This window comes from Oncorhynchus kisutch, linkage group LG8 (genome assembly GCF_002021735.2).
Source record: "Oncorhynchus kisutch isolate 150728-3 linkage group LG8, Okis_V2, whole genome shotgun sequence".
Classification (NCBI taxonomy): Eukaryota; Metazoa; Chordata; class Actinopteri; order Salmoniformes; family Salmonidae; genus Oncorhynchus; species Oncorhynchus kisutch.
This window is the reverse complement of record NC_034181.2, coordinates 16,736,093-16,762,914: the sequence shown is the minus strand read 5'-3', so window position 1 is coordinate 16,762,914 and position 26,822 is coordinate 16,736,093. Positions and strand designations below refer to the sequence as shown.

Here is a 26,822-nt window from a genome sequence, read left to right as displayed (position 1 = left end):
TTTCTCTCAGAAGTATAGAATTTGCAGTAAAAATCATGAAAAGTTAAATGTAATTATTTGGATCAAATGTGACCTTGTCATCTGCTGTTTGGATTACCCATGATTGTACGCTTTGATTGCTCTTTTTTGAAACGGTATGCAAGCACTCTGCTAGGCCTACTGCTATACTTATGCTATTTCTGTTTCGTAAAGAAAACGTTTTATTTTATGTCTCGAGTATAGTCCAGGTTTAGTTTGGCTGGCTGCTTTAAGTTGACTCCAGGAGGCGCTGTCTGGGGATTGTTTATTTACTCCAGCTCCCTCTCAAGATCTAACCGGTGCTGTTATTGCTTTTTCTTAGAGGAAGCATATTGTGGCCAGAGAAACAGGAGAGTCTTTGTTGTTTTGTGTGTAGTTGTCTAACCATGTAGTGACCAATGTACAGAATGGTTCATTTGATTAATGAACCAAGCTCTTTGACCTTGGTTGTTTTTACAGTGGACAAAGGCATGTTCTGAAAGTGCTATGGGTCCAATTGTACAAGTGGCAGAATTTATGAAAATGTTTGGGATGAAAGTGTAATCTATACGAGAGTAGGTGTTATGGATATTTGAGTAGTGTTTGTAGTCCATAGATAAGCCATTAGTCTCTCTCCAGATATCTATCAGTCCCAACTTTTTAGTAAGAGAGTTCAACATCTTTGCCGATCTAGGGTTTGTGGTGGGGACTTGAGATGATTTGTCGAGAGTTGAGTTGAAGGTACAATTAAAATCTCTAGCCAGCACTCCAAAGGAAACACACAGGGCTATATTTTTTTTGACATGAAGGCAGCAGTATCTGTGTTAGGGGCATATATATTTAAGATAGTAATTTATTATTTGAGTAAATCTCCACTCTGGATCAGATATGTTTTTGTAAATTTTTAATGGAACATGCTTATGGTTAGGTGTAGCTGTGCCTCTACTATCAGATTTGAAATATTAGAAATACACCTGTCCCACCCAAGCTCTGCGGAGTCTAGTATGTTTGGCATCACAGATGTGTGTCTCTTGAAATAGCACAATGTCTGATTTTTCCTTTCTGAGAGCATATTTTATATTTTTCTGTTTAATTGCATGACCGAGCCCATGGAAGTTCCATGTCAGTAGATTTAAGGTACTAGTCAACGTCATCGTATTCAGCTCTGCGTATTCGTCGATAATAGTTACAGCTGCATTCACATCAAATTAAAATAAATGGTGTACATAAAATAGCAATCTCTGAACACCCCAGACGAGTTCCCAACAACTCAGTCACAATTCGGTGTTCCAAAAAACGGGAACAGCAACGCACAACGTCTCCCGAGAGAGAGAAAGAAAAAGTCTCATCCTCTCCATTAAATGAGTGACCATGTAGCCCCCGTCCAGACCACACGAAAAGAGAGAGGGAGGAATAAAGTACATCAAATCAATATCCTACAAATACATCCCCCATATGATGTAGGCCGAATCATTTGGACTTAAAACACAGAAATTTGTGAGCAAAGGTTTAATAGAACACAGTTATTCCTTCGCTCCTATATTCAAGGTCCTCTGTTTTCTCATCCAGATGCTCTATTTGCTATTGTTTCCATGGCATCTGCCAGTGAGCCTCATCCAGGTACTCCACGTGTATGGTTATCTTGTTGTTGATGTCAGGCAAGGCATTTTTCAGGGTTGTCACCTTGCCCCCAATCACACTGAGCTGAGAGTTAATGCCATCTAGTTTGATGTTGAGTTCTGTACGTTGGGATCTCAGCTCAGAAAGGATGACTTCAAGAGAGGATTTTTTTTTAAAGGCACACGTAGCCTACATCTCAATACATACACACAAACAATCTAGGTCAAATAGGGGAGAGGCGTTGTGCCGTGAGGTGTTGCTTTATCTGTTTTTTGAAACCAGGTGTGCTGTTTATTTGAGCAATATGATATTGAACGGAGTTCCATGCAATAATGACTCTATATAATAACTTAATCCAGAATAGAGACAAACATGCTCACTGTCCATCGCCAAGCAACCAAGTGGAGTTGTCAAACATACTCTAAACAGAAACATTTCCAATTGATTTACTGAGGTGACTTTTTTATATAATCTGTACTCTCCGGTGTATTAGCTGCTAAATAAAATGCATAAACAACTCATTTTCAGTGTGTGTGTGTGTGGGTGTGTGTGTGTGTGTTTGCGTGTCTGCCTATGTTTTGCACCACATGTGCCGTGTCTGCACGCTCACATAAAAGGCTAATTTGCAGAACAGTGTTCGCTTTGTGCTGTAAAAGCGGAGGCCTCTTCTCTCTTGGTGAGTCCTTTTAGCCTCCCTCAGATCAATGGCTAGATATTCATGCCAGAGAGACACAGGAAGGCAGGGAGGTGTTTGAAGGTTGGGCAGACGGGAGAGCTCACAAAGGGAATCACTTTGATTTGCTATGCTCCACCTCCATTACTCCCCTTCAGTAGAAACAAGTGATATCCTGTATTGCGATATCACTCATTATAATGAGGTGTTTATATAAGATTATTATTATTTAGATTTAGATTGGTTATGGCTGCGGAATTTTACGACAGTTGTATATCCTCAAAATTAAAACTAAGATAGTCAATGCCGAGGATTGGACTGAAAACCTTGATATACAGGCATCCCTCATCTATTGACTTAGTGATTCCGCTTTGTTTTGTCTGTGAAGGTGTATGGCTGGTCATGTCTGAGATACATCAGTGTTGTATTAGAGACCACCAGTCTGGTTGTGTGGTGCTTACGCTGATGATAGAGGAACTAACCCCCACCTATGGTGGAGAGCATCAGGCTGCATTACTTCAGGATGCGTTACTTCTGCTCATTTAGAAGCTATAGGGGTTATAGATAGTGATGGGGGAAAAATTGATTACATGACATATCACAATATTATTAGGGACAATATTATATTGATACTGTGACACCATGTATCAAAACATGTTTTGCAAAGCTTTGTTAGCTAGTGCTAATCAGATGTACCTGAATGAAATTTGAATGAGTTACATTTTTGAATGAATGAAATTGTATTTTCGTGTCAAATCTCCAATTGGCAACCCATCCCTTATGGGATTAATTTACACATAAACAAACATTACAATAATCCACTATGGTAATTAAATGATAATTCTTATTCCGGTGTTCTCTGCTTTCGCATAAAGAGTAAAACATTTAAAAATTAAATAAAGAAAAAGTAAGGTAAAAATCAATACATAATAGTAAATTACATCCCTAGAGCAGTGAAATAATATACTGTACATACATACATATAACGCAACGCAACGCAACGAAAAAAAAGAAACAGAAGTCACTTAGAGTGAATTAAATAATTTTGAAAAAGCAATTAAGGGAATAAACTGGAATGATCTCTTGTCCTATACAGACGTGGAAGATGATAGTCAGGTTTTTCTATCCACAATCCAGACTACAATAAATGGCTTCCTAAAGAAAATCAAATCCAAACCTGGCCAAAAGAGCACTCTTCCTTGGCTAAATGGAGAAATCTGGAAATTGATGAAAGAACGAGATTATGCTCTAAAAATAGCCCTAAAATCTAAATTAGAGCATGACAGACGTATGTTTACCATGTTGAGAAATAAGGTGATGAAAGAAATCAGACAGGCCAAGGCAAACTTTTTTATTAACATAATTGGTGAAGCAAAGGGAAATTCTAAATTGATATGGGAGAATCTAAAAAAGTTAACAGGGAAAGACCATAGTAACACTGCAAAAAGACTAGAAATCATGGTGAATAACAATCTAACACAGGATGCAGTCGAAATAGCAATAGCCTTCAATTCCTACTTTATTGACTCTGTCAGGGTACTGACACAGAACCCCTCCACTTGTTTCTTGGGCTCAGTGCTAGTGAATGACACTCAACCTGTCTTCATCATAAGGGAGGTTTCTGAGTCAAAGGTGAACAAGGTGATTAGCTCACTAAAGAACTCTAAAGCCAAAGATGTGTTTGGGATGGACTCTACCTTTCTTAAAAACTACAAAGAGTCACTCATTGGCCCCATTACTAAGGTCACCAACACATCTATTGGTCTCGGTGTGTTTCCAAGGGTATGGAAGTCGGCCATAATAACGGCCATCTTTAAATCAGGAGACCCTGCTAACGTGAGTAACTACAGGCCCATTAGTATATTACCTGTGGTGTCAAAGGTTGTTGAAAAGTGTGTAGCAGAACAACTGATTGCCCACCTCAACAACAGCCCCTTCACATTACACTCCATGCAGTTTGGCTTCAGAGCGAAACACTCCACAGAAACGGCCAACTGCTTTCTTCTGGAAAATGTGAAGTCCAAGATGGACAAAGGGGGTGCTGTTGGGGCTGTGTTTCTGGACCTAAGGAAGGCTTTTGATACTGTTAACCATGAGATTCTCATCACAAAATTGTCCAAGTTCAACTTTTCCCCTGATGCCTTGAGATGGATGAAATCATACCTTGAAGGCAGAACTCAGTGTGTCAGAGTGAGCAATGAGCTGTCGCCCACTCGTAGCTATGATGTGGGCGTGCCCCAAGGGTCAATACTGGGGCCCCTCCTGTTCAGCCTGTACATTAATGATCTGCCTTCTGTCTGTACTGGGTCTGAAGTTCAAATGTATGCAGATGATACAGTGATATATGTGCATGCAAAGAGCAAACAACAAGCTGCACAAGAACTCACTACTGTAATGGTCCAGGTTACAAAGTGGCTCAGTGACTCGTGTTTGCATCTCAATGTGAAAAAAACTGTTTGCATGTTCTTCACAAAGAGGGCAACAGATGCTACTGAGCCAGATGTCTATGTGTCAGGGGAGAAGCTCCAGGTGGTATCCGATTTTAAGTACCTTGGCATCATACTTGATTCCAACCTCTCTTTTAAAAAGCATGTGAAAAAGGTAATTCAAATAACCAAATTCAACCTAGCTAATTTCCAATTTATACGAAATTGTTTGACTACAGAGGTTGCAAAACTGTACTTCAAATCTATGATACTCCCCCACTTAACATACTGCTTGACTAGTTGGGCCCAAGCTTGCTGTACAACATTAAAACCTATTCAGTCTGTCTACAAACAGGCTCTCAAAGTGCTTGATAGGAAGCCCAATAGCCATCATCATTGTCACATCCTTAGAAAGCATGAGCTCTTGAGTTGGGAAAATCTTGTGCAATACACCGACGCATGTCTTGTATTCAAGATCCTCAATGGCCTGGCTCCCCCTCCACTCAATATTTTTGTTAAACAGAAAACCCAGACATATGGCAGCAGATCCACAAGGTCTGCCATGAGAGGTGACTGTATAGTTCACCTAAGGAAAAGCACCTTTAGTAAATCTGCATTCTCTGTGAGAGCTTCCCATGTCTGGAATACACTGCCATCAGACACACATAACTGCACCACATATCACACTTTCACAAAATGCTTGAAGACATGGCTAAAGGTCAATCAGATTTGTGAACATGGTCCCTAGCTGTGTGTTGCCACTCCATGTTGTCTGTTGTCTGTAGCTTGTGAGGTGTGGAAACACTTTGTTGCTTTTATGAATTTTGTCTTGCTGCTTTTTGTTTTATGCTGCTCTGTCTGTATGCTACGTCTTGCTTGTCCTATGTTGCTCTGTCTGTATGCTATGTCTTGCTTGTTCTATGTTGCTATTGTCTATATTGTAATTGTTTTTAATAACCTGCCCAGGGACTGCGGTTGAAAATTAGCCGGTTGGCTAAAACCGGCACTTTTACTGAAATGTTGATTAATGTGCACTGTCCCTGTAAAAATAAAAATAAATAAACTCAAAATAAACTTGAACCCAGTCTGGCACAAAGACAAGTTTCATGTGGGAAACAAGTCTAAACACATTCTATATACACATGCCATTAACTTCTTAGGGCTAGGTGTTCTGCTAGCGATGGGAAACAAGTCTAAACACATTCTATATACACATGCCATTAACTTCTTAGGGCTAGGTGTTCTGCTAGCGATGGGAAACAAGTCTAAACACATTCTATATACACATGCCATTAACTTCTGAGGGCTAGGTGTTCTGCTAGCGATGGGAAACAAGTCTAAACACATTCTATATACACATGCCATTAACTTCTTAGGGCTAGGTGTTCTGCTAGCGATGGGAAACAAGTCTAAACACATTCTATATACACATGCCATTAACTTCTGAGGGCTAGGTGTTCTGCTAGCGATGGGAAACAAGCCTATACACATTCTATATACACATGCCATTAACTTCTTAGGGCTAGGTGTTCTGCTAGCGATGGGAAACAAGCCTATACACATTCTATATACACATGCCATTAACTTCTTAGGGCTAGGTGTTCTGCTAGCGATGGGAAACAAGCCTATACACATTCTATATACACATGCCATTAACTTCTGAGGGCTAGGTGTTCTGCTAGCGATGGGAAACAAGCCTATACACATTCTATATACACATGCCATTAACTTCTTAGGGCTAGGTGTTCTGCTAGCGATGGGAAACAAGCCTATACACATTCTATATACACATGCCATTAACTTCTTAGGGCTAGGTGTTCTGCTAGCGATGGGAAACAAGCCTATACACATTCTATATACACATGCCATTAACTTCTTAGGGCTAGGTGTTCTGCTAGCGATGGGAAACAAGCCTATACACATTCTATATACACATGCCATTAACTTCTTAGGGCTAGGTGTTCTGCTAGCGATGGGAAACAAGCCTATACACATTCTATATACACATGCCATTAACTTCTGAGGGCTAGGTGTTCTGCTAGCGATGGGAAACAAGCCTATACACATTCTATATACACATGCCATTAACTTCTGAGGGCTAGGTGTTCTGCTAGCGATGGGAAACAAGCCTATACACATTCTATATACACATGCCATTAACCACGTAGAAGAAAGATATTTTTTACAATTGAATTACAGGTAGCCCTTTTCTTTTATTCCAGGCTTTATGTAAATATTAATCAAACAGAAATACACAATACATTTTCTCATGCTCTCTCTTGTCTCTTTGCAGTAAACATAATAAAATCGCAGTATCGAATCGCAATACATATAGAATTGTGAGAATCACAATACATAACAAATCAAATACATTTTTCACATGCGCCAAATACAACAGATGTAGACTTTATCATGAAATGCTAACGTACGAGCCCTTTCCCAACAATTCAGAGTTAAAAAGTAAGAACAATTAGCAAATAAGACAAAATAGTAACACAATAACATAACAATAATGAGGCAATATACATGCAGTACCAGTACCGAGTCAATGTGCAGGGGTATGAGGCAGTTGGGGTAATTGAGGTAATATGTCCATGTAGCACAGGAGGTTGGTGGCACCTTAATTGGGGAGGAAGGGCTCGTAATGGCTGGAGCAGAAAGAGAGTAATGGTATCAAGTACATCAAACACATGGTCTCCATGTGTTCGATTCCATTCCATTAGCTCCGTTCCAGCCATTATTATTAGCCGTCCTCCCCTCAGCAGCCTCCACTGACATTTAGGTAAGGGTAAAAGTGACTAGGCAATCATGATAGACAATAAACAGAATATCAGCAGAAAATAGTGAAAATAAAGAAAATCCCTTGAATGAGTAAGTGAGTCCAAACTTTTGACTGGTACTCTATGTACACCTAAACAAACAAATTATGCCCATGCACTTATACTGTTTTGTTTGCTCAAACACCCCACCCCTGCTCACACACATGATTAACAAAGCCGGGATTTAAAGATGTAGTAATTGTCTTCATTAATCCCTACAGTAAGTGTGTCAGAGAGAAGAGAGGAGAGAGTGGGAGAAAAGTTCATTATTCGACTGACTTCATTGTTCAAGAGAGGGACAACCTCATGGGGCATTTAAGGCAGTACCCCATGACAGTACCTTAACGTCAGTCATATCCCCTTACTCCATCCTCCCCCCTCCTTCCCCTGCCTCCCCACTACTCCCCCAAAAGTGGGCTATATATAGAATCAAAGAGCCAATTAAAATGCAGCAGCACTGATGTGAGGGCCAGTGGACTGAGAAACTGTTGCTCGCTCTCGACCAACTAACAGTCTTTATTAAGCCATCCTCTGTTTCAAGGAACTGTCAGGGGTTCACCTTGGGGTCATGATAAGGGCTGTACCAAATGTTTGATGTATTATAATAATTGATTATGCTTATCTTGTATTGATAGAAGGGGAGGGGGTAAAAGACCCCTCCCTCCTTACATTTATAGGGTCCTAGACTACAGATTAACAATATATATATTCATTATAAAGGTTTAATATTGTTCCACAGTCTTTTCTAATCTCTGCCTCTTATAAAGAAACGGTCTGAGAAATGTGTGACTGTGAGACAGGACTCTGCAGGGAGTGTAAGAGATAAGAGCCTAGTCAGACATTCACTATAAATCAACTTGGACATTTACTGCTGAGCTTTTAGATAACACTAAAACTCTTGTTTATATAGCTGTGTAGGCATGATTTTGGTCTCATGAGTGGAAGGTAATGACATAGGCAGTGACATCACTGCCTCATAATAAAACAACTCGGACCCTTTTCTATTTTGCAGAACTTACTCGGAAACATGCGTGCTATGTTCCTGTTCTGTCTGCAATTGCATTAATAAAGGTTTTTGAATGATTTAATTAAAGATATTGTCTGAATGCTAATTTCACCAATGAGCCAATGATTGACAAGGAACAAGGAACGAACCCCAAAAGAATGATATTGAGGAACAAGCTGTGCTTACAAACATTCTGGAGATACCTTCCTTGAACATACTTGAGCTACGGATCAAAAACCAACATAAACTGTTAACGGTTAAGGCAGTATTTTCATACTGCAGTCCATTGAAGGTCTGGAGAAAGAGACTAGTAGCCTCTGTTTTGGACCCTGGCTGTGACCCCATTCACCCTAGGGTTTCTTCGGGAGAGTTGGGATATGCAAGAAACACATTTCCAATTCACACATGCATGAAATAGGACAAATATAAGCACCCGCCAAATTATCATAAATTATTTCTTATCTGTCATTGTATGGACACTTGGTGAAGCAGCAAAGCTCTCTACATGGACCCTATGTATAAAGGTGAGATTCCCACATTTAACATGTTTTTGGTGCGATTGTGAATACAATACAAGAAATTTGCATTTTGCAGCGCAGATAATGGGTTTGACAGGATGAATTGAACAGGGCTCTGGGTAGTTCCCTCATCAACACAACAAGTTATTGTCTGTGTCTTCATCCATAGGTGGTGCCTTGCACCAGAACCCCTTCCAGCCATGAGCTAAGCCTTCCCTATCCTAGGCATCCTGGGTAGGATGACGGCTGTGTGCCCCGCTGGGGTGGGACCTGCTGGGGCTACAGTGGGGTGCTCCAGGGGGTCTGGGGCTGGGGTTTTGACTGGGAGCACAGCGGGTCAGGACAAGAGATACGCACGCTGGAGCCGCTTGGAGAGCTCGGACATCACTACAGATGACGAGGGGGTCCCTGGCCACCGCATCACCCCCCTGGAGAGGCTAAACCTGGACATGTGCCAGGATGACAGGTAGGGCAAGGATGACAGGTAGGGCCAGGACGACAGGTAGGGCCAGGACGACAGGTAGGAGCAGGATGACAGGTAGGAGAAGAATGACAGGTAGGAGAAGGACGACAGGTAGGAGAAGAATGACAGGTAGGAGCAGGATGACAGGTAGAGGAAGGATGACAGGTAGGAGCAGGATGACAGGAGCAAGACAATGCTCTCTAAGAAAAAAACATGAAAGAAGATTAATTCCCACATGTATTGTTATTCTGGATCATTTGTAAGGGCTGTTTATTTTATTAACAGGGTGGTCCGTGAGCTTACCTTGGGCCGGCGTATCAGCTTCTACAAGGTCCGTGGAGAGATCGGCTGTGGAAACTTTTCCCACGTCAAACTGGGGATCCACGCCCTCACAAAAGGTAAGGAAGACACCTGCCAGGCAGGAAACACATTAACTGATATTTAACATAACACACACAGCCCTGCTGTACTGCAGATGCTCACCAAACCTTTGAATCTTTGAATTATGCATTCATGGACAATAAAAAAGTGAAAAGATATGTAGGCCGCCTGGCCAATCTTCACTAAATATGCTGGCTTGAGTTAAATATTTATTGGAAAACCCAGCTCCTCTGCTCCAGCAAAATCTCAAAGCGTAGTGATGACTGACAAGCTGTTTTCATCAAGGAGCTAATAATACATTTCCTTGGATAGCTGTTTGCTATTGAGCCAGTGGTTTGCCACTGGGCACAGACATCATTTCAACATCTAGTTTTGATTTAGTTTTGGTTGAGTTGTCTACTAACGTGTATTCAATGTGAAATCAACAAAAAAAAGCTATGGATTTGGGTTAAAAAAGTTTTTTTTAAATACTAAATTCCCTTACGTTGATAACGTTTTTGAATACAATCAGTTTTCCACATTGATTCCATGTCATAACATTGATTTTCTTATGATGTGGAAACACTTGATTCAACCAGTTTTTGGCCCAGTGGCCTGTAGTCTGAATCTGCCACAGAAAGACAGCCTGTCTGACTGCTGCCCTGGAAAATATGGATTGATTAGAGATCTTGTGTTTGCCTAGGGATGGATGGAATTCCTGCATGCTTCATCAAAGACTGAAGTGTGTTTTGTGTGTGTGCATGTCACGACTTCCGCCGAAGTCAGTTCCTCTCCTTGTTTGGGCGGTGTTCGGTGGTCGACGTCACCGGTCTTCTAGCCATCACCGATCCACCTTTCATTTTCCATTTGTTTTCCCACACACCTGGTTTACATTCCCTCATTACTTGTCATGCATTTAACCCTCTGTTCCCCCCATGTCTGTGTGTGAAATTGTTTGTTATATAGTGCTTGTGCACTCTGACTGGTTATTTTGTACCCATATTTTGTTGTTCTGGGTGCTGTTGGTTTTGCTTATTAACTTCTTGGATATAGGGGGCGCTCTTTTAATTTATGGATAAAAAAACGTTCCCGTTTTAAACAAGATATTTTGTCACGAAAAGATGCTCGACTGTGCATATAATTGACAGCTTTGGAAAGAAAACACTCTGACGTTTCCAAATCTGCAAAGATATTATCTGTGAGTGCCACAGAACTGATGCTACAGGTGAAACCAAGATGAAATTTCAAACAGGAAATGCCCCAGATTTTGAATGCGCTTTGTTCCAATGTCTCCTTATGTGGCTGTGAATGCGCAAGGGATGAGTCTACACTTTCTGTCGTTTCCCCAAGGTGTCTGCAGCATTGTGACGTGTTTGTAGGCATATCATTGGAAGATTGACCATAAGAGACTACATTTACCAGGTGCTCCGGTTGGTGTCCTCCGTTGCAATTATTGCGTAATCTCCAGCTGCGTGTATTTTACCATTTGCTTCAGAGGAGAAACCAAACTGCCACGAATGACTTATCATCGAATAGATATGTGAAAAACACCTTGAGGATTGATTCTAAACAATGTTTGCCATGTTTCTGTCGATATTATGGAGTTAATTTGGAAAAAAGTATGGCGTTGTAATGACTGAATTTTCAGTTTTTTTTCTTAGCCAAATGTGAGGAACAAAACGGAACAATTTCTCCTACACAAATAATCTTTTTGGAAAAACGGAACATTTGCTATCTAACTGAGAGTCTCCTCATTGAAAACATCCAAAGTTCTTCAAAGGTAAATTATTTTATTTGAATGCTTTTCTTGTTTTTGTGAAAATGTTGCCTGCTGAATGCTAGGCTTAATGCTATGCTAGCTATCAATACTCTTACACAAATGCTTGTGTAGCTATGGTTGAAAAGCATATTTTGAAAATCTGAGATGACAGTGTTGTTAACAAAAGGCTAAGCTTGTGAGCCAATATATTTATTTCATTTCATTTGCGATTTTCATGAATAGTTAACGTTGCGTTATGGTAATGAGCTTGAGGCTATAATTACGCTCCCGGATACGGGATTGCTCGAAGCAACAGGTTAAACTGCTCCGGTTATTGCCCAGTTCTGCTCTCCTGCGCCTGACTTCCCTGAAGCCAGTCACGCACCCCTTACAGAATTTCACACCCGAATATGGAGTCAGCAGGAGCTAACTACCCACAAAACCCATGTGGGCAAGAGCTACCTAAGTATGGTTCCCAATCAGAGACAACGATAGACAGCTGTCCCTGATTGGGAACCATACCCGGCCAAAAACAAATAAATACAAAAACATAGAAAAAAGAACATAGAATGCCCACACTAGTCGCACCCTGGCCTAACCAAAATAGAGAATAAAAGCCTCTCTATGGCCAGGTTCGTGACAGTACCCCCCCCCCAAAGGTGCGGACTCCGGCCGCAAAACCTGAGTCTCAAGGGGAGGGTCCGGGTGGGCCCTCTTTACGGCGGCGGCTCTGGTGAGGGACGGAGACCCTCGCAGCGGGCCCCGGACAGAAGGGCGACTCTGGCTGCTCCGGACAGGAGGGCGACTCTGGCAGCTCCGGACAGGAGGGCGACTCTGGCAGCTCCGGACAGGAGGGCGACTCTGGCAGCTCCGGACAGGACACAGACACAGGACTCACCAGGCTGGGGAGACCTACTGGAGGCCTGGTCTGTGGAGGAGGCACAGGATAGACCGGGCTGTGGGGGAGCACTGGAAATCTGGTGCGTAGCCTTGACACCACTCTTCCAGGCTGAATGCCCACTCTAGCCCGGCAAGTACAGGGAGCTGGAACAGGCTGCTCTGGGATCTCCTGTCGAGCTAGGGAAACCGTGTCCAGAGTCGGTGCTGGATATCCTGGCCCGAGGAGACGCACTGGAGGTCTGGAGAGCAGGGCTGGCACCATCCGTCCTGGCTGGATCCTCACCCTAGCCCGGCAGATGCAGGGAGCTGGAATGTAGCACACCGGGCTAAGAACGCGAACTGGAGATCTGTAGAGCCAAGCTGGCACAAGACTTGCAGGGCTGGGGAGGCGCACAGGAGGCCTGGTGTGTGGGGCTGGCACAGTCTTCACCAGACGGCTAGCACGCACCTCAGGACGAGTATGGAGAGCTGACATCAAATCGAGGACACGCTCCGTCGGGTGGATGTCGTGCCTCATGCACCAACACAGCAACTCTCTCATTACTCTCTCCTCCAATCTCCCCATCAATTCCTTCACTGTCTCTGCTTCGCTTCCTTCGCTCACCTCCAATTTCACCCTGACTGGCTCTGGTTCCATCCTCGGCTCCTCCACCTGTCCCGTGTGCCCCCGCCAGTTTTTTATATTGGGGCTGCCTCTCCTGGCCACGCTGCGTGGTCCTTTGGTGGTGGGTAGTTCTGTTCGAAGAAGAGGACCAAGGTGCAGCATGGTACATGTTCATGATTTTTTATTAAACTAAAGCCTCTCTATGGCCAGGGCGTGGCACAGTTCGACACATACAACAACACAGAGTTACACATGGAATAAACAAACATACAATCAATAATACAGTAGAAAATTATATATACAGCATTTGCAAATTAGGTAGGATAAGGGAGGTAAGGCAATAAATAGGCCATGGTGGCGAAGTAATTACAATATAGCAATTAAACACTGGAATGGTAGGATGTGCAAAGGGGCAAGATAAATGAATAAATACAGTATGGGGATGAGGTAGTTTGGATGGGCTATTTACAGATGGACTATGTACAGGTGCAGTGATCTGTGAGCTGCTCTGACAGCTGGTGCTTAAAGCTAATGAGGGAGGTAAGAGTCTCCAGCTTTAGTGATTTTTGCAGTTTGTTCCAGTCATTGGTAGCAGAGAACTGGAAGGAGAGGCGGCCAAAGGAAGAATTGGATTTGGGGGTGACCAGAAGAACATACCTGCTGGAGCGAGTGCTACGGGTGGGTGCTGCTATGGTGACCAGTGAGCTGAGATAAGGCTGGACTTTACCTAGCAGAGACTTGTAGATGACCTGGAGCCAGTGGGTTTGGCGACGAGTATGAAGTGTGGGACATCCAACGAGAGCGTACAGGTCGCAGTAGTGGGTAGTATATGGGGTTTTGGTGACAAAACGGATGGCACTGTGATAGACTGCATCCAATTTGTTGAGTAGAGTGTTGGAGGCTATTTTGTAAATGACATCACCGAAGTCAAGGATCTTTAGGATGGTCAGTTTTACTAGGGTATGTTTGGCAGCATGAGTGAAGGATGCTTTGTGGCAAAATATGAAGCCGATTCTAGATTTCATTTTGGATTGAAGATGCTTAATGTGAGTCTGGAAGGAGAGTTTACAGTCTAACCAGACACCTAGGTATTTGAGATTGTCAACATATTCTAAGTCAGAACCGTCCAGAGTAGTGATGCTGGATGGGCGGGCAGGTGCGGGCAGCGATCAGTTGAAGAGCATGTATTTAGTTTTACTTGCATTTAAGAGGCCACAGAAGGAGAGTTGTATGGCATTGAAGCTTGTCTGGAGGTTAGTTAACACAGTGTCCAAAGAAGGGCCAGAGGTAATCAGAATGGTATCCTTTGCGTAGAGGTGGATCAAATAATCACCAGCAGCAAGAGTGACATCATTGATGTATACAGAGCCTGAGAATTGAACCCTGTGGCACCCCCAATGCTGATGGCAAATGCAACAGGGACAACTTCAACCAGAGAAAAATCTACAGATACAGTGCCTTGCGAAAGTATTCGGCCCCCTTGAACTTTGCGAACTTTTGCCACATTTCAGGCTTCAAACATAAAGATATAAAACTGTATTTTTTTGTGAAGAATCAACAACAAGTGGGACACAATCATGAAGTGGAACGACATTTATTGGATATTTCAAACTTTTTTAACAAATCAAAAACTGAAAAATTGGGCGTGCAAAATTATTCAGCCCCTTTACTTTCAGTGCAGCAAACTCTCTCCAGAAGTTCAGTGAGAATCTCTAAATGATCCAATGTTGACCTAAATGACTAATGATGATAAATACAATCCACCTGTGTGTAATCAAGTCTCCGTATAAATGCACCTGCACTGTGATAGTCTCAGAGGTCCGTTAAAAGTGCAGAGAGCATCATGAAGAACAAGGAACACACCAGGCAGGTCCGAGATACTGTTGTGAAGAAGTTTAAAGCCGGATTTGGATACAAAAAGATTTCCCAAGCTTTAAACATCCCAAGGAGCACTGTGCAAGCGATAATATTGAAATGGAAGGAGTATCAGACCACTGCAAATCTACCAAGACCTGGCCGTCCCTCTAAACTTTCAGCTCATACAAGGAGAAGACTGATCAGAGATGCAGCCAAGAGGCCCATGATCACTCTGGATGAACTGCGGAGATCTACAGCTGAGGTGGGAGACTCTGTCCATAGGACAACAATCAGTCATATATTGCACAAATCTGGCCTTTATGGAAGAGTGGCAAGAAGAAAGACATTTCGTAAAGATATCCATAAAAAGTGTCATTTAAAGTTTGCCACAAACCACCTGGGAGACACACCAAACATGTGGAAGAAGGTGCTCTGGTCAGATGAAACCAAAATTGAACCTTTTGGCAACAATGCAAAACGTTATGTTTGGCGTAAAAGTAACACAGCTCATCACCCTGCACACACCATCCCCACTGTCAAACATGGTGGTGGCAGCATCATAGTTTGGGCCTGCTTTTCTTCAGCAGGGACAGGGAAGATGGTTCAAATTGATGGGAAGATGGATGGAGCCAAATACAGGACCATTCTGGAAGAAAACCTGATGGAGTCTGCAAAAGACCTGAGACTGGGACGGAGATTTGTCTTCCAACAAGACAATGATCCAAAACATAAAGCAAAATCTACAATGGAATGGTTCAAAAATAAACATATCCAGGTGTTAGAATGGTCAAGTCAAAGTCCAGACCTGAATCCAATCGAGAATCTGTGGAAAGAACTGAAAACTGCTGCTCTCCATCCAACCTCACTGAGCTCGAGCTGTTTTGCAAGGAGGAATGGGAAAAAATGTCAGTCTCTCGATGTGCAAAACTGATAGAGACATACCCCTAGCTACTTACAGCTGTAATCGCAGCAAAAGGTTGGCGCTACAAAGTATTAACTTAAGGGGGCTGAATAATTTTGCACGCCCAATTTTTCAGTTTTTGATTTGTTAAAAAAGTTAGAAATATCCAATAAATGTCATTCCACTTCATGATTGTGTCCCACTTGTTGTTGATTCTTCACAAAAAAATACAGTTTTATATCTTTATGTTTGAAGCCTGAAATGTGGCAAAAGGTCGCAAAGTTCAAGGGGGCCGAATACTTTCGCAAGGCACTGTACTCTCCATTGCATAGGCTTGCTACTAGCTATGTTAATCAGGGTCTGAACATTTCCCAGGATATTGAACAACATTCCACATCAACTGAATATTGAATATAAACATTCCATTACCATAGTGACAGAATGAAACAGAAGTTTGGAAAGTTTCAGTCACTTATTTTTTATTTTTTTATTTAATTTAACCTTTAACTAGGCAAGTCAGTTAAGAACAAATTCTTATTTAGAATGCTGGCCTACCAAAAGGCAAAAGGCCTCCTGCGAGCACGGGCTGGGATAAAAGAAAAGCATATAAATATAGGACAAAACACACATCACGACAAGAGATACAGAAGACAACAACATAGCAAGGCAGCAACACATGACAACACAGCATTGTAGTAACACAACATGACAACAATATGGTAGCAACACAACATGGTAGCAGCACAAACATGGTACAAACATTATTGGGCACAGACAACAGCACAAAGGACAAGAAGGTAAAGACAACAATACATCACACAAAGCAGCCACAACTGTCAGTAAGTGTCCATGATTGAGTCTTTGAATGAGGAGATTGAAATAAAATGGTCCATTTTGAATGTTTGTTGCAGCTCTTTCCAGTTGCTAGCTGCAGCGAACTGAAAAGATCAGCAGCCCAGGGTTGTGTGTGCTTTGGGGACCTTTGACAGAAAGTGACTGGCAGAACAGGTGTTGTATGTGGATGATGAGCGCTGCTGTAGATATCTCAGATAGGGGGGAGTGAGGCCAAAGAGTTTTTTTTAAATAAGCATCAACCAGTGGGTCTTGCGACGGGTATACAGAGATGATTAGTTTACAGAGGAGTATAGAGTACAGTGATGTGTCCAATAAGGAGCATTGGTGGCAAATCTGATGGCCGAATGGTAAAGAACATCTTTCCGCACCCTTACCTGCCAATCTATAAATTATGTCTCCGTAATCTAGCATGGGTTGGATGGTCATCTGAATGGCGCCAGAAGAAATGGTAGCCATTTTACTAACCAATTGTGCTATTATGTGTTATTTTTTTGCGTTATTTATAACTTATTTTGTACATAATGTTTCTGCCACCTTATCTTACAGCAAAAAAGAGCTTCTGGATATCAGGACAGTGATCACTCACCTCGGATTAGACAAAGATATTTTCTTCAACAAGCAGGACGCACAGGATGTACTTCAAACACTCGACAAGGCCAAAATCCCTGTCATTGGCAAGAGAAAGAGACACAGGTATAGAGGACACAGGGCGGGGTGCCTCGTAAGGATCCATCGACGGTGAGTGGGAAATCTGCCTTTACCATCAATATTCCTTGCCAACGTACAATCATTGGACAATAAATTAGACGAGGTACGATCACGAATATGCTAACAATGGGACATCAAAAACTGTAATATCTTATGTTTCACCGAATCATGGCTGAATGACGACATGGAAAACATTCAGCTAGCAGCACAGGCTAGACAGAACAGCACACTCTGGTAAGACGAGGGTTGGCTGTCTGTGCATATTTGTTAACAACAGCTGGTGCACAAAATCTAAGGAAGTCTCTAGATTCTGCTCGCATGAAGTAGAGTATGTCATGATAAGCTGTAGACCATGCTATTTGCCAAGAGTTTTCATCAATTTTTTTTCGTTGATGTTTTTTTACTACCACAGATGGACGCTGGCACTAAAACGGCTCTGAGTCAGCTGTATAAGGAAATAAGCAAACAGGAAACTGCTCACCCAGAGGCGATGCTCCTTTTGGCCGGGGACTTTAATGCAGGGAAACTTAAATCAGTTTTACCTCATTTCTATCAGTATGTTAAATGCGCAACCAGAGGGAAAGAAATTCTAGATCACCTTTACTCCACACACAAAGATGCGTACTAAGCTCTCCCTCGCCCTCCATTTGGCAATTCTGACCATAATTCTATCCTCCTGATTCCTGCAAAAATTAAAGCAGCAAGCACTAGTGACTCAGTCTGTAAAAAAAGTGATCAGATGAAGCAGATGTTAAACTACAGGACTGTTTTGCTAGCGCAGACTGGAGTATGTTAAAGGATTTTTCCAATGGCATGGAGGAGTACACCACTCAGTCACTGGCTTTATCAATAAGTGCATCGTGGACGTTGTCACCACAGTGACTGTATGTACATACCCCAACCAGAAGCCATGGATTACAGGGTAGAGGGTAGAGGGTATAGCTGCCACTTTCAAGGTGCGTCACTCTAACCTGGAAGCTTATAAGAAATCCTGCTATACCCTCCGATGAACCATCAAACAGGCAAAGCGCCAATACTGGACTAAGATTAAATGGTACTACACCGACTCCGACGCTCGTTGGATGTGGTAGGGCCTGTAAACTATTTCAGACTACAAAGGGAAGCACGGCCGTGAGCTGCCCAGTGACACGAGCCTAACAGATGAGCTAAATCACTTCTATGCTCGCTTCGAGGCAAGCAACACTGAGGCATGCATTGGAGCATCAGCTGTTCTGGACGACTGTGTGATCACGCTCCCCGTCGTGAGTAAGACCTTTAAACAAGTCAACATTCACAAGGCTGCTGGGCCAGACGTATAACCAGGACATGTGCTCCGGGCATGTGCTGACCAACTGGAAAGTGTCTTCACTAACATTTTCAACATGTCCCTGATTGAATCTGTAATACCAACATGCTTCAGGCAGAGCACCATAGTCCCTGTGCCCAAGAGCACTAAGGTAACCTGCATGAATGACTACAGACCCGTAGCACTCACGTCCATAGCCATGAAGTACTTTGAAAGGCAGGTAATTGCCCACATGAACACCATTATCCCAGAAACCCTAGACCCACTCCAGTTTGCATACCGCTCAAACAGATCCACAACTGATGCAATCTCTATTGCACTCCACATGGCCCTTTCCCACCTGAACAAAAGGAACACCTATGTGAGAATGCTATTCATTGACTACAGCTCAGTGTTCAACACTATAGTGCCCTCAAAGCTCAGCACTAAGCTAAGGATCCTGGGATTAAACACCTCCCTCAGCCACTGGATCCTGGACTTCCTGACGAGCCACCCTCAGGTGGTGAGGGTAGGTAGCAACACATCTACCACGCTGATCCTCAACACTGGAGGCCCTCAGGGGTGCGTGTTCAGGCCCCTCCTGTACTCCCTGTTCACCCACGAGTGCATGGCCAGGCACGACTCCAACACCATCATTACGTTTGCGGACGACACAAAAGTGGTAGGCCTGATCACCGACAACGACGAGACAGCCAATAGGGAGGAGGTCAGAGACCTGGCCGGGTGGTGCCAGAATAACAACCTTTCCCTCAAAGTAATCAAGACAAAGGATACGATTGTGGACTACAGGAAAAGGAGGACCGAGCACGCCCCCATTCTTATCGACGGGGCTGTAGTGGAGCAGGTTGAGAGCTTAAAGTTCCTTGGTGTCCACATTACCAACCAACTAGAATGGTCCAAACACACCAAGACAGTCGTGAAGAGGGCACGACAAAATATATTCCCCATCAGGAGACTGAAAAGATTTGGCATGGGTGCCCCTGCACATTGACTCTGTACCGGTACTACCTGTATATAGCCTCGCTATTGTTGTTTTCACTGTCATTTAAAAAAAAAGTGTTGTTGTTTTCATTACTTATCTATTGCTTACGTAATACCTATTTTTTACTTTTGCACTGTTGGTTAGGGCTTGTAAGTAAGCATTTCACTGTATGGTCTACAGCTGTTGTATTCTGCGCACATGACAAATAAACTTTGATTTGATTTTATCTGAATCTGGGTTAGTTTGGCAGCTGGGGTGAAAAAGGTGTGATTACGATAGAGGAAACCAAGTCTAGATATAACTTTAGCCTGCATCTTTGATATGTGCTGAGAGAAGGACACTACCATCTAGCCATACTCCCAAGTACTTGTATGAGGTGACTACCTCAAGCTGTAAACCCTCAGAGGTAGTAATCACACCTGTGGGGAGAGGGGCATTCTTCTTACCAAACCATAGGACCTTTATTTTGGAGGTGTTCAGAACAAGGTTACGAGTAGAGAAAGCTTGTTGGACTCTAAGAAAGCTTTGTTGTAGAGCATTTAACACAATATCCGGACAGGGGCCAGCTGAGTATAAGACTGTATCATCTGCATATAAATGGATGAGAGCTTCTTACTGCCTGAGAGCTTCTTACTGCCTGAGCTATGTTGTTGATGTAAACTGAGAAGAACGTGGGGCCTAGGATTGAGCCTTAGGTTACTCCCTTGGTGACAGACAGTAGCTGAGACAGCAGATTTTCTGACTTTATACACGGCACTCTTTGAGAGACGTAGTTAGCAAACCAGGGCAAAGACCCCTCAGAGACACCAATACTCCATAGCCAGCCCATAAGAATGGAATGGTCTACCATATCAAAAGCTTTGGCCAAGTCAATAAAAATAGCAGCACAACATTGTTTAGAATCAAGGGCAATGGTGACATCATTGAGGACCTTTAAGGTTTCCATAACCTGAACGGAAACCAGATTGCACACCAGAGAGAATACTATAGACATCAATAATGCCAGTCAGTTGATTATTGACGTTGAAGTTTTTCCTATACTTGATAAACAGGGCAAAATAGAAATAGGCCTATAACAGTTAGGATCAGCTTGATCTCCCCTATAAATTATTGATGAACCGTGGCTTCCTTCCAAGCAATGGGAACCTCCCCATAAAGGAGAGACAGGTTAAACAGTTTGGAGATAGGCTTGGAGAGGATATTGGCAGCAACCTTAAAGAAGAAAGGGTCTAAACCATCTGACCCAGATGTTTTTTTAGGGTCAAGATTCAGGAGCTCCTTTAGCACCTCGGAGTCAGTGACTGCCTGCAGGGAGAAACTTTGTAGCGGGGCAGGGGAAAAAGAGGGAGAAGCATCGGTTGATAGTCGCAGTAGAAGGGGTGGGAGATGAGGGAATGTTGGACAAGCAAGGAGGCATGGCTGAGTCAAATAGGAATCCTGACTTAATGAAGTGGTGATTAAAGAGCTTAGCAATGTGCTTCTTGTCAGTAACAACCACATCATCAACATTAAGGGACATGGGCAGCTGTGAGGAGGAGGGTTTATTGTCCAGGTCTTTAACCGTTTTTCTGAACTTCTTGGGGTTAGACCCACAGAGGGAACTGCTCCTTAAAGTAACTAACTTTGGCCTTCCGGATAGCCTGAGTGCACTTATTTCTCACTTGCCTGAACGAGAGCCTGTCAGCCAGAGTATGTGTGTGCCGAGCCAAGCGTCTTCGACAGAGGGGATCAAGCTGATTCTATACCATTTTACAGAAGCCAGTTCATGAATGAAGGGTTTCTCATTCAAGTTTTTTAACAAATCAGGACAGGTCGTTTCACTGAGCAGCCATTACGAACACAGGCTAAAACAGTGAGCACTATGATCATTACAGAAAACACCAGACTGATATATATCAGGATTATTTGTGAGGATAACATCATAGGCTCCCGAGTGGTGCAGTGGTCAGAGGCACTGCATCTCAGTACATAGAGGTAGGTGTCACTACAGTACCTGGTTTGAATCCAGACTGTATCACATCGGGCTGTGATTGGGAGTCTCATAGGGCAGCGCACACTTGGCCCAGGTTTGGCTGGGGTAGGCTGTCATTGTAAATAGTTAGTTAGTAAATAGTTAGAATTAGTTCTTAACTGGCTTGCCTGGTTAAATAAAAAAAGGAGATTATAATATTTGGAGTTATATTTTGTGGGATTGGTAATAATCTGAGAAAGATTTTAGGGAGTCCCATTGCTCTAGGACTTGGTCAGGTGGTTTAAGCATGTCCCAGTTTAGGTTACCTAGCAGGACAAATTCAGACTTAGTGTAAGGGTTCAGGAGAGAGCTTAAGGCAGGTAGGGTACAGACCAAAGGTGATGGAGGACGATGGCACCCAGCAACAGTCAACAAAGAGCTATTTGAAAGTTTAATGCTTAAAAAGAGCAAATCAAATTGTTTGAGGACAGACTTGGTGGAGATAACCAAGCACTAAAGCTGATCCTTGGGAAAGATTGACACCTTTGGAAGATCTGTCTTGTCAAAAAAGTTTATAACCAGAAAGGTTAAAGTCAGTATTCAAAACACTCTACCACGGCTCAGTAATGACCAACACATCTGGATTGTAGCTGTGAACCCACACTTTCAATTGATGCATTTTAGGTAATAAGCTTCTAGTGTTATAACATGCAGAAAATCCAGGTTTTTACGAGAGGAAAAATCAGTGAAGCAGATATGATAACAAGTCAGAATTGGGGCTAGCAACAGTAGATGGGCTAGGGTGTACATGCACGTTTCCAGATATCATCAACAGTAATATTATGGCATGTGTTTATTTATGTTTGGCTTGAAATGTTATAGAATGGACATGTTTTATCAGCCACATAGCTTGCTAATGCATAGAGATATATAAATATGAAGTGTGTGTTGACATCCACAAAATATTGCACCGTTTTATCTATAGAGAATAAAACACCATACGATAAAACAGGAATATCTCTTTATTTTTGCCTAACTCTTCTCTCAAGGCCTGCCTTTTATTTCTACATTTTATGTTGACCTTAGGTATATAACAAAGGCTTAACGCTGACCCCAGGGAGAGTAGCTGCTGCATCAGGAACAGCTAATGGGAATCCTAATAAATAAATAAACATTTCCCTTTGTCCTCCCTCAGACAAGGTGGCCATTAAAATCCTGGATAAGACCAAGCTGGACCAAAAGACCCAGAGGTTACTATCCAGAGAGATATCCAGCATGGAGAGACTGCAACACCCCAACATCATACGCCTTTACGAGGTGGGTCACACGCACGCACGCATGCACACACACACACACACACAGACAAACACACACACACACACACACACACACACACACACACACACACACACACACACACACACACACACACACACACACACACACACACACACACACACACACACACACACACACACACACACACACACACACACAGCCTCCCAGGCCTTGTTAAACATCTATTACTGATAAGTAATGAGTTACACAAAGCATGGTCAGAAATTAATGTCATCAGTGCAGTGCACTTTTAAACAGAATAGTGTCATTAAACAGAATAGTGTAATTAAACAGAGTAGTGTAATTATCAGTAGATGCCTTGACCATCCTCTCTGTTTCTTCCTGGTGGGTGGCAGGTGGTGGAGACATTGTCACGGTTACATCTGGTGATGGAGTATGCAGGCGGAGGCGAGCTCTACACCAAGATCAGCTCAGAGGGGAAACTGTCCGACATAGACAGCAAGATCGTCTTCTCTCAGATCCTCTCAGCTGTCAAACACATGGTATTTTCCTGGCCCAGGGTTACAGTCCTGCTCACATACGCTTTAATATAGCTTATTATGTGTCCATACTGTATGTGTTTGAGTCAGTAATATCACAAGGCTTCCTGACCTCATTTGCTTTCTTTGAAACGTGTGTCATCGTTTCCCAAATAAATATTATGCTGGGGTCATAAGAACAATTCAGACTCCACATCCGTAGATGAAAAGTGCTTAAAAACATTGTCTATTTTCTGTGGTGCAACATTGAATGCAGTGGAGGCTGCTGAGGGGAGATCGGCTCATGATAATGGCTGGAATGGCGCAAATGGTAAAGCATCAAACACCTGGAAACCACGTGTTTGATACCATTCCACTGATTACGCTCCAGTTATTACCACAAACCTGTTGTCACGACTTCCACCGAAGTCGGTTCCTCTCCTTGTTCGTGCGGCGTTTGGCGGTCGGCGTCACCGGTCTTCTAGCCATCGTCAATCCACTTTTAATTTTCCATTTGTTTTGTCTTGTTTTCCTACACACCTGGTTTTCATTTCCCTCATTAATTGTTGTGTATTTAACCCTCTGTTCCCATGTCTTTGTGTGGAATTGTTTGTTGTAAGTGCTTGTGCACATGTTTACTGGTGGGCGTCGAGTTTTGTACCCATGTTATCTATTTCTTTATGCCATTGGTTTTGCGATTAAACTGCTCCGGCTATTACCTAGTTCTGCTCTCCTGCGTCTGACTTCCCTGCCACCGGTTACGCACCCCTTACACCTGTTCTCCCAAATTAAGGTGCCACCAACCTCCTGTGATTGAATGTCATTTAAAGAGTCTGACATGTATTTACAGTATATACCGGTGTATTAACCAGATACAACTTTGACCTGCCCCACAGCATGACAACAGCATCATCCACCGTGACTTGAAGGCAGAGAACGTCTTCTACACCTGCAGCACCTGTGTCAAGGTGGGAGACTTCGGATTCAGCACGCTAAGCCGCCGCGACGAGACTCTCAACACCTTCTGCGGCTCCCCGCCCTACGCCGCGCCAGAGCTCTTCCGGGACGAACACTATCTGGGCATCTTCGTAGACATCTGGGCCCTGGGCGTCATGCTGTTCTTCATGGTGACAGGAAGCATGCCCTTCAGGGCGGACACGGTTGCCAAGTTGAAGCGCTGTATTCTGGAGGGGGCCTATGTGCTGCCCTCCTGGATACTGGAGCCCTGCCAGAGGCTGATCAGAGGCATCCTCCAGCCTCAGCCCTTAGATCGCTGCAGTGTAGAGCAGATAATGGGCTGTGAGTGGCTGCTGAGTGTAGACTTCCCCCGGGCCATGGAGCCCTTTAAACTGGACCCGTCCTATCTGGCCGAGAGCACACCTTCAGAGTTGGAGGAGGATGAGGCTGAGGTGAGGGGGGCACTGGAGACACTAGGGATCACCACGGAGCATATCTTGAATAATCAGGGGAAGGACTGTAGGAGTTCTATAACAGGTGTTTATAGGATTCTGTTGCACCGTGCGCACAAGAGGCGGGCAGTGGAGAGCATGCCTGCGGTTACGCATGTGGTCGGGGCCAGAGTGAGTAAAAAGGACCGGCTAAAGGCGTACCGCAGCTTACGGCACACCTCCAAGCTCTGTGTGATACTGTGATGAAAAGCCTTAAGTCCTATAGTTGAACTTTATTGTATTTTTTTGTCAAACGATTAGAATATATGTTACTGTGAATGAGGAATGAGATGGTGAATTTGAAATCAGTTTGATTTCTGCCTTGAATGTTGATCGGGAAAACATTCATCGCAGATACGCTAAGAAAAAAGAAAGAAAGAAAAAGCTAAGAAAAAGTTTTAAAGTTCAGATTCAAGTGAGTATTTGTCTTTGTGAGAATATACTTTAGCCTGGGTGCCAGTCTTTCCCTAATTTATCTCACCAGAAAAGGAAAACATGTAACATATGGTTATCCAGCAGACATTTTTCTCCAAAGGAACCTGGGCGATTCCAGCATTATGTTCATAATACTTGCTCACAAAATCACAACTTAAATGTCTCACAGAATGGACAAACTAAATATAAATACAATTTTGATGTGTGTGTCTATAGTACCCACCAGGGGGAATGTAATCCCCCAAAAATTGACTTCTAAATATTAGCATGTTGGAGAAATAAAGCAAATAAGAAGTGTTCTGGATGTTACATGAAATGCACAACCCACTGGGTACAGACATCAATTCAACATTTATTCCATGTTGGTTCAAAACCATTTCTTTGAAATGATGTGGAAACAACATTGATTCAACCAGTGTGTGCCCAGTGGTAAACTTCTTGGAAAGATTAAACACATTAGCAAAATTCTGTGAGTTTGTAAGTCTTAGGTCAAAACATGGATGGCCATTTTGAAGGAAAGGTTTGGCTGAACATAAAAACAATAATTTTTAAAAGATTGCAATTTTCATGATTACCTTAGGGTGGAAAACGTATCATTGTGGATGTTACAGAGTCTGAAGAAGACATTCAAATCTTAAAGATTTCTTGATCAAAATCTATCCCAACACATTTGTTGTAATTTGGAATGTTTTTAAAATGTCAGCAGAAGGCATAGTACATTGGGATTGCGTAATTACAGGTAGCTTGAATAGTATAGGCAGCACCACACCCTAAAGGTAATTATTTTAAGGTAGTTTAAAATAATTACCAGAACTACCTTAAAATAATTACCAGAAAGGTAATTGTATATATATATATATACATACAGTACCAACCAAAAGTTTGGACACACCTACTCATTCCAGGGTTTTTCTTTAGTTCGACTATTTTCTACATTGTAGAATTATCATGAAAACTATGAAATAACACATACGTATTGACTCATGTCGTATGTTAAAACAATTTTAACAAATCAAAATATATTTTACATTTAAGATTCTTCAAAGTAGCCGCCATTTGCCTTGATGACTGCTTTGCACACTCTTGGCATTCTCTCAACTTGCTTCATGAGGTAGTCACTTGGAATGCATTTCAATTAACAGCTGTGCCTTGTTTAAAGTTAATTTGTGGAATATCTTTCCTTCTTAATGTGTTTGAGCCAATCAGTTGTGTTGTGAGAAGGTAGAGGTGGTATACAGCAGATAGCCCTATTTGGTAAAAGACCAAGTCCATTATGGCAAGAACAGCTCAAATAAGCAAAGAGAAACGACCGTCCATTATTACTTTAAGACATGAAGGTCAGTCAATCTGGGAAATGTCAAAAACGTAGAAAGTTTTTTCAAGTGCAGTCTCAAAAACCATCAAGCGCTATGATGAA

At 42.7% G+C, this 26,822-nt stretch overlaps 1 protein-coding gene across 1 annotated transcript; it reads left to right on the top strand.

Moving 5' to 3' along the window:
• The first annotated feature begins 8,392 nt into the window (after positions 1-8,392).
• On the top strand, positions 8,393-26,457 carry LOC109894942 (serine/threonine-protein kinase NIM1-like). The gene is made up of 4 exons (XM_031829722.1): positions 8,393-9,920; positions 22,901-23,022; positions 23,400-23,546; positions 24,419-26,457. Exons 1-4 carry the CDS (start codon positions 9,758-9,760, stop codon positions 25,172-25,174), a joined length of 1,188 nt encoding a protein of 395 aa, XP_031685582.1. The 5' UTR covers positions 8,393-9,757; the 3' UTR covers positions 25,175-26,457.
• The last annotated feature ends 365 nt before the right edge of the window (positions 26,458-26,822 follow it).

Bases quoted from the DNA above. Each gene is read 5' to 3' on its own strand.
- LOC109894942 (XM_031829722.1), top strand. From the start codon at position 9,758: ATGTATTGTTATTCTGGATCATTTGTAAGGGCTGTTTATTTTATTAAC. The intron at 9,921-22,900 runs GTAAGGAAGACA...GTCCTCCCTCAG, and splicing joins GATCCACGCCCTCACAAAAG to ACAAGGTGGCCATTAAAATC. The intron at 23,547-24,418 runs GTATTTTCCTGG...CCTGCCCCACAG, and splicing joins TCTCAGCTGTCAAACACATG to CATGACAACAGCATCATCCA.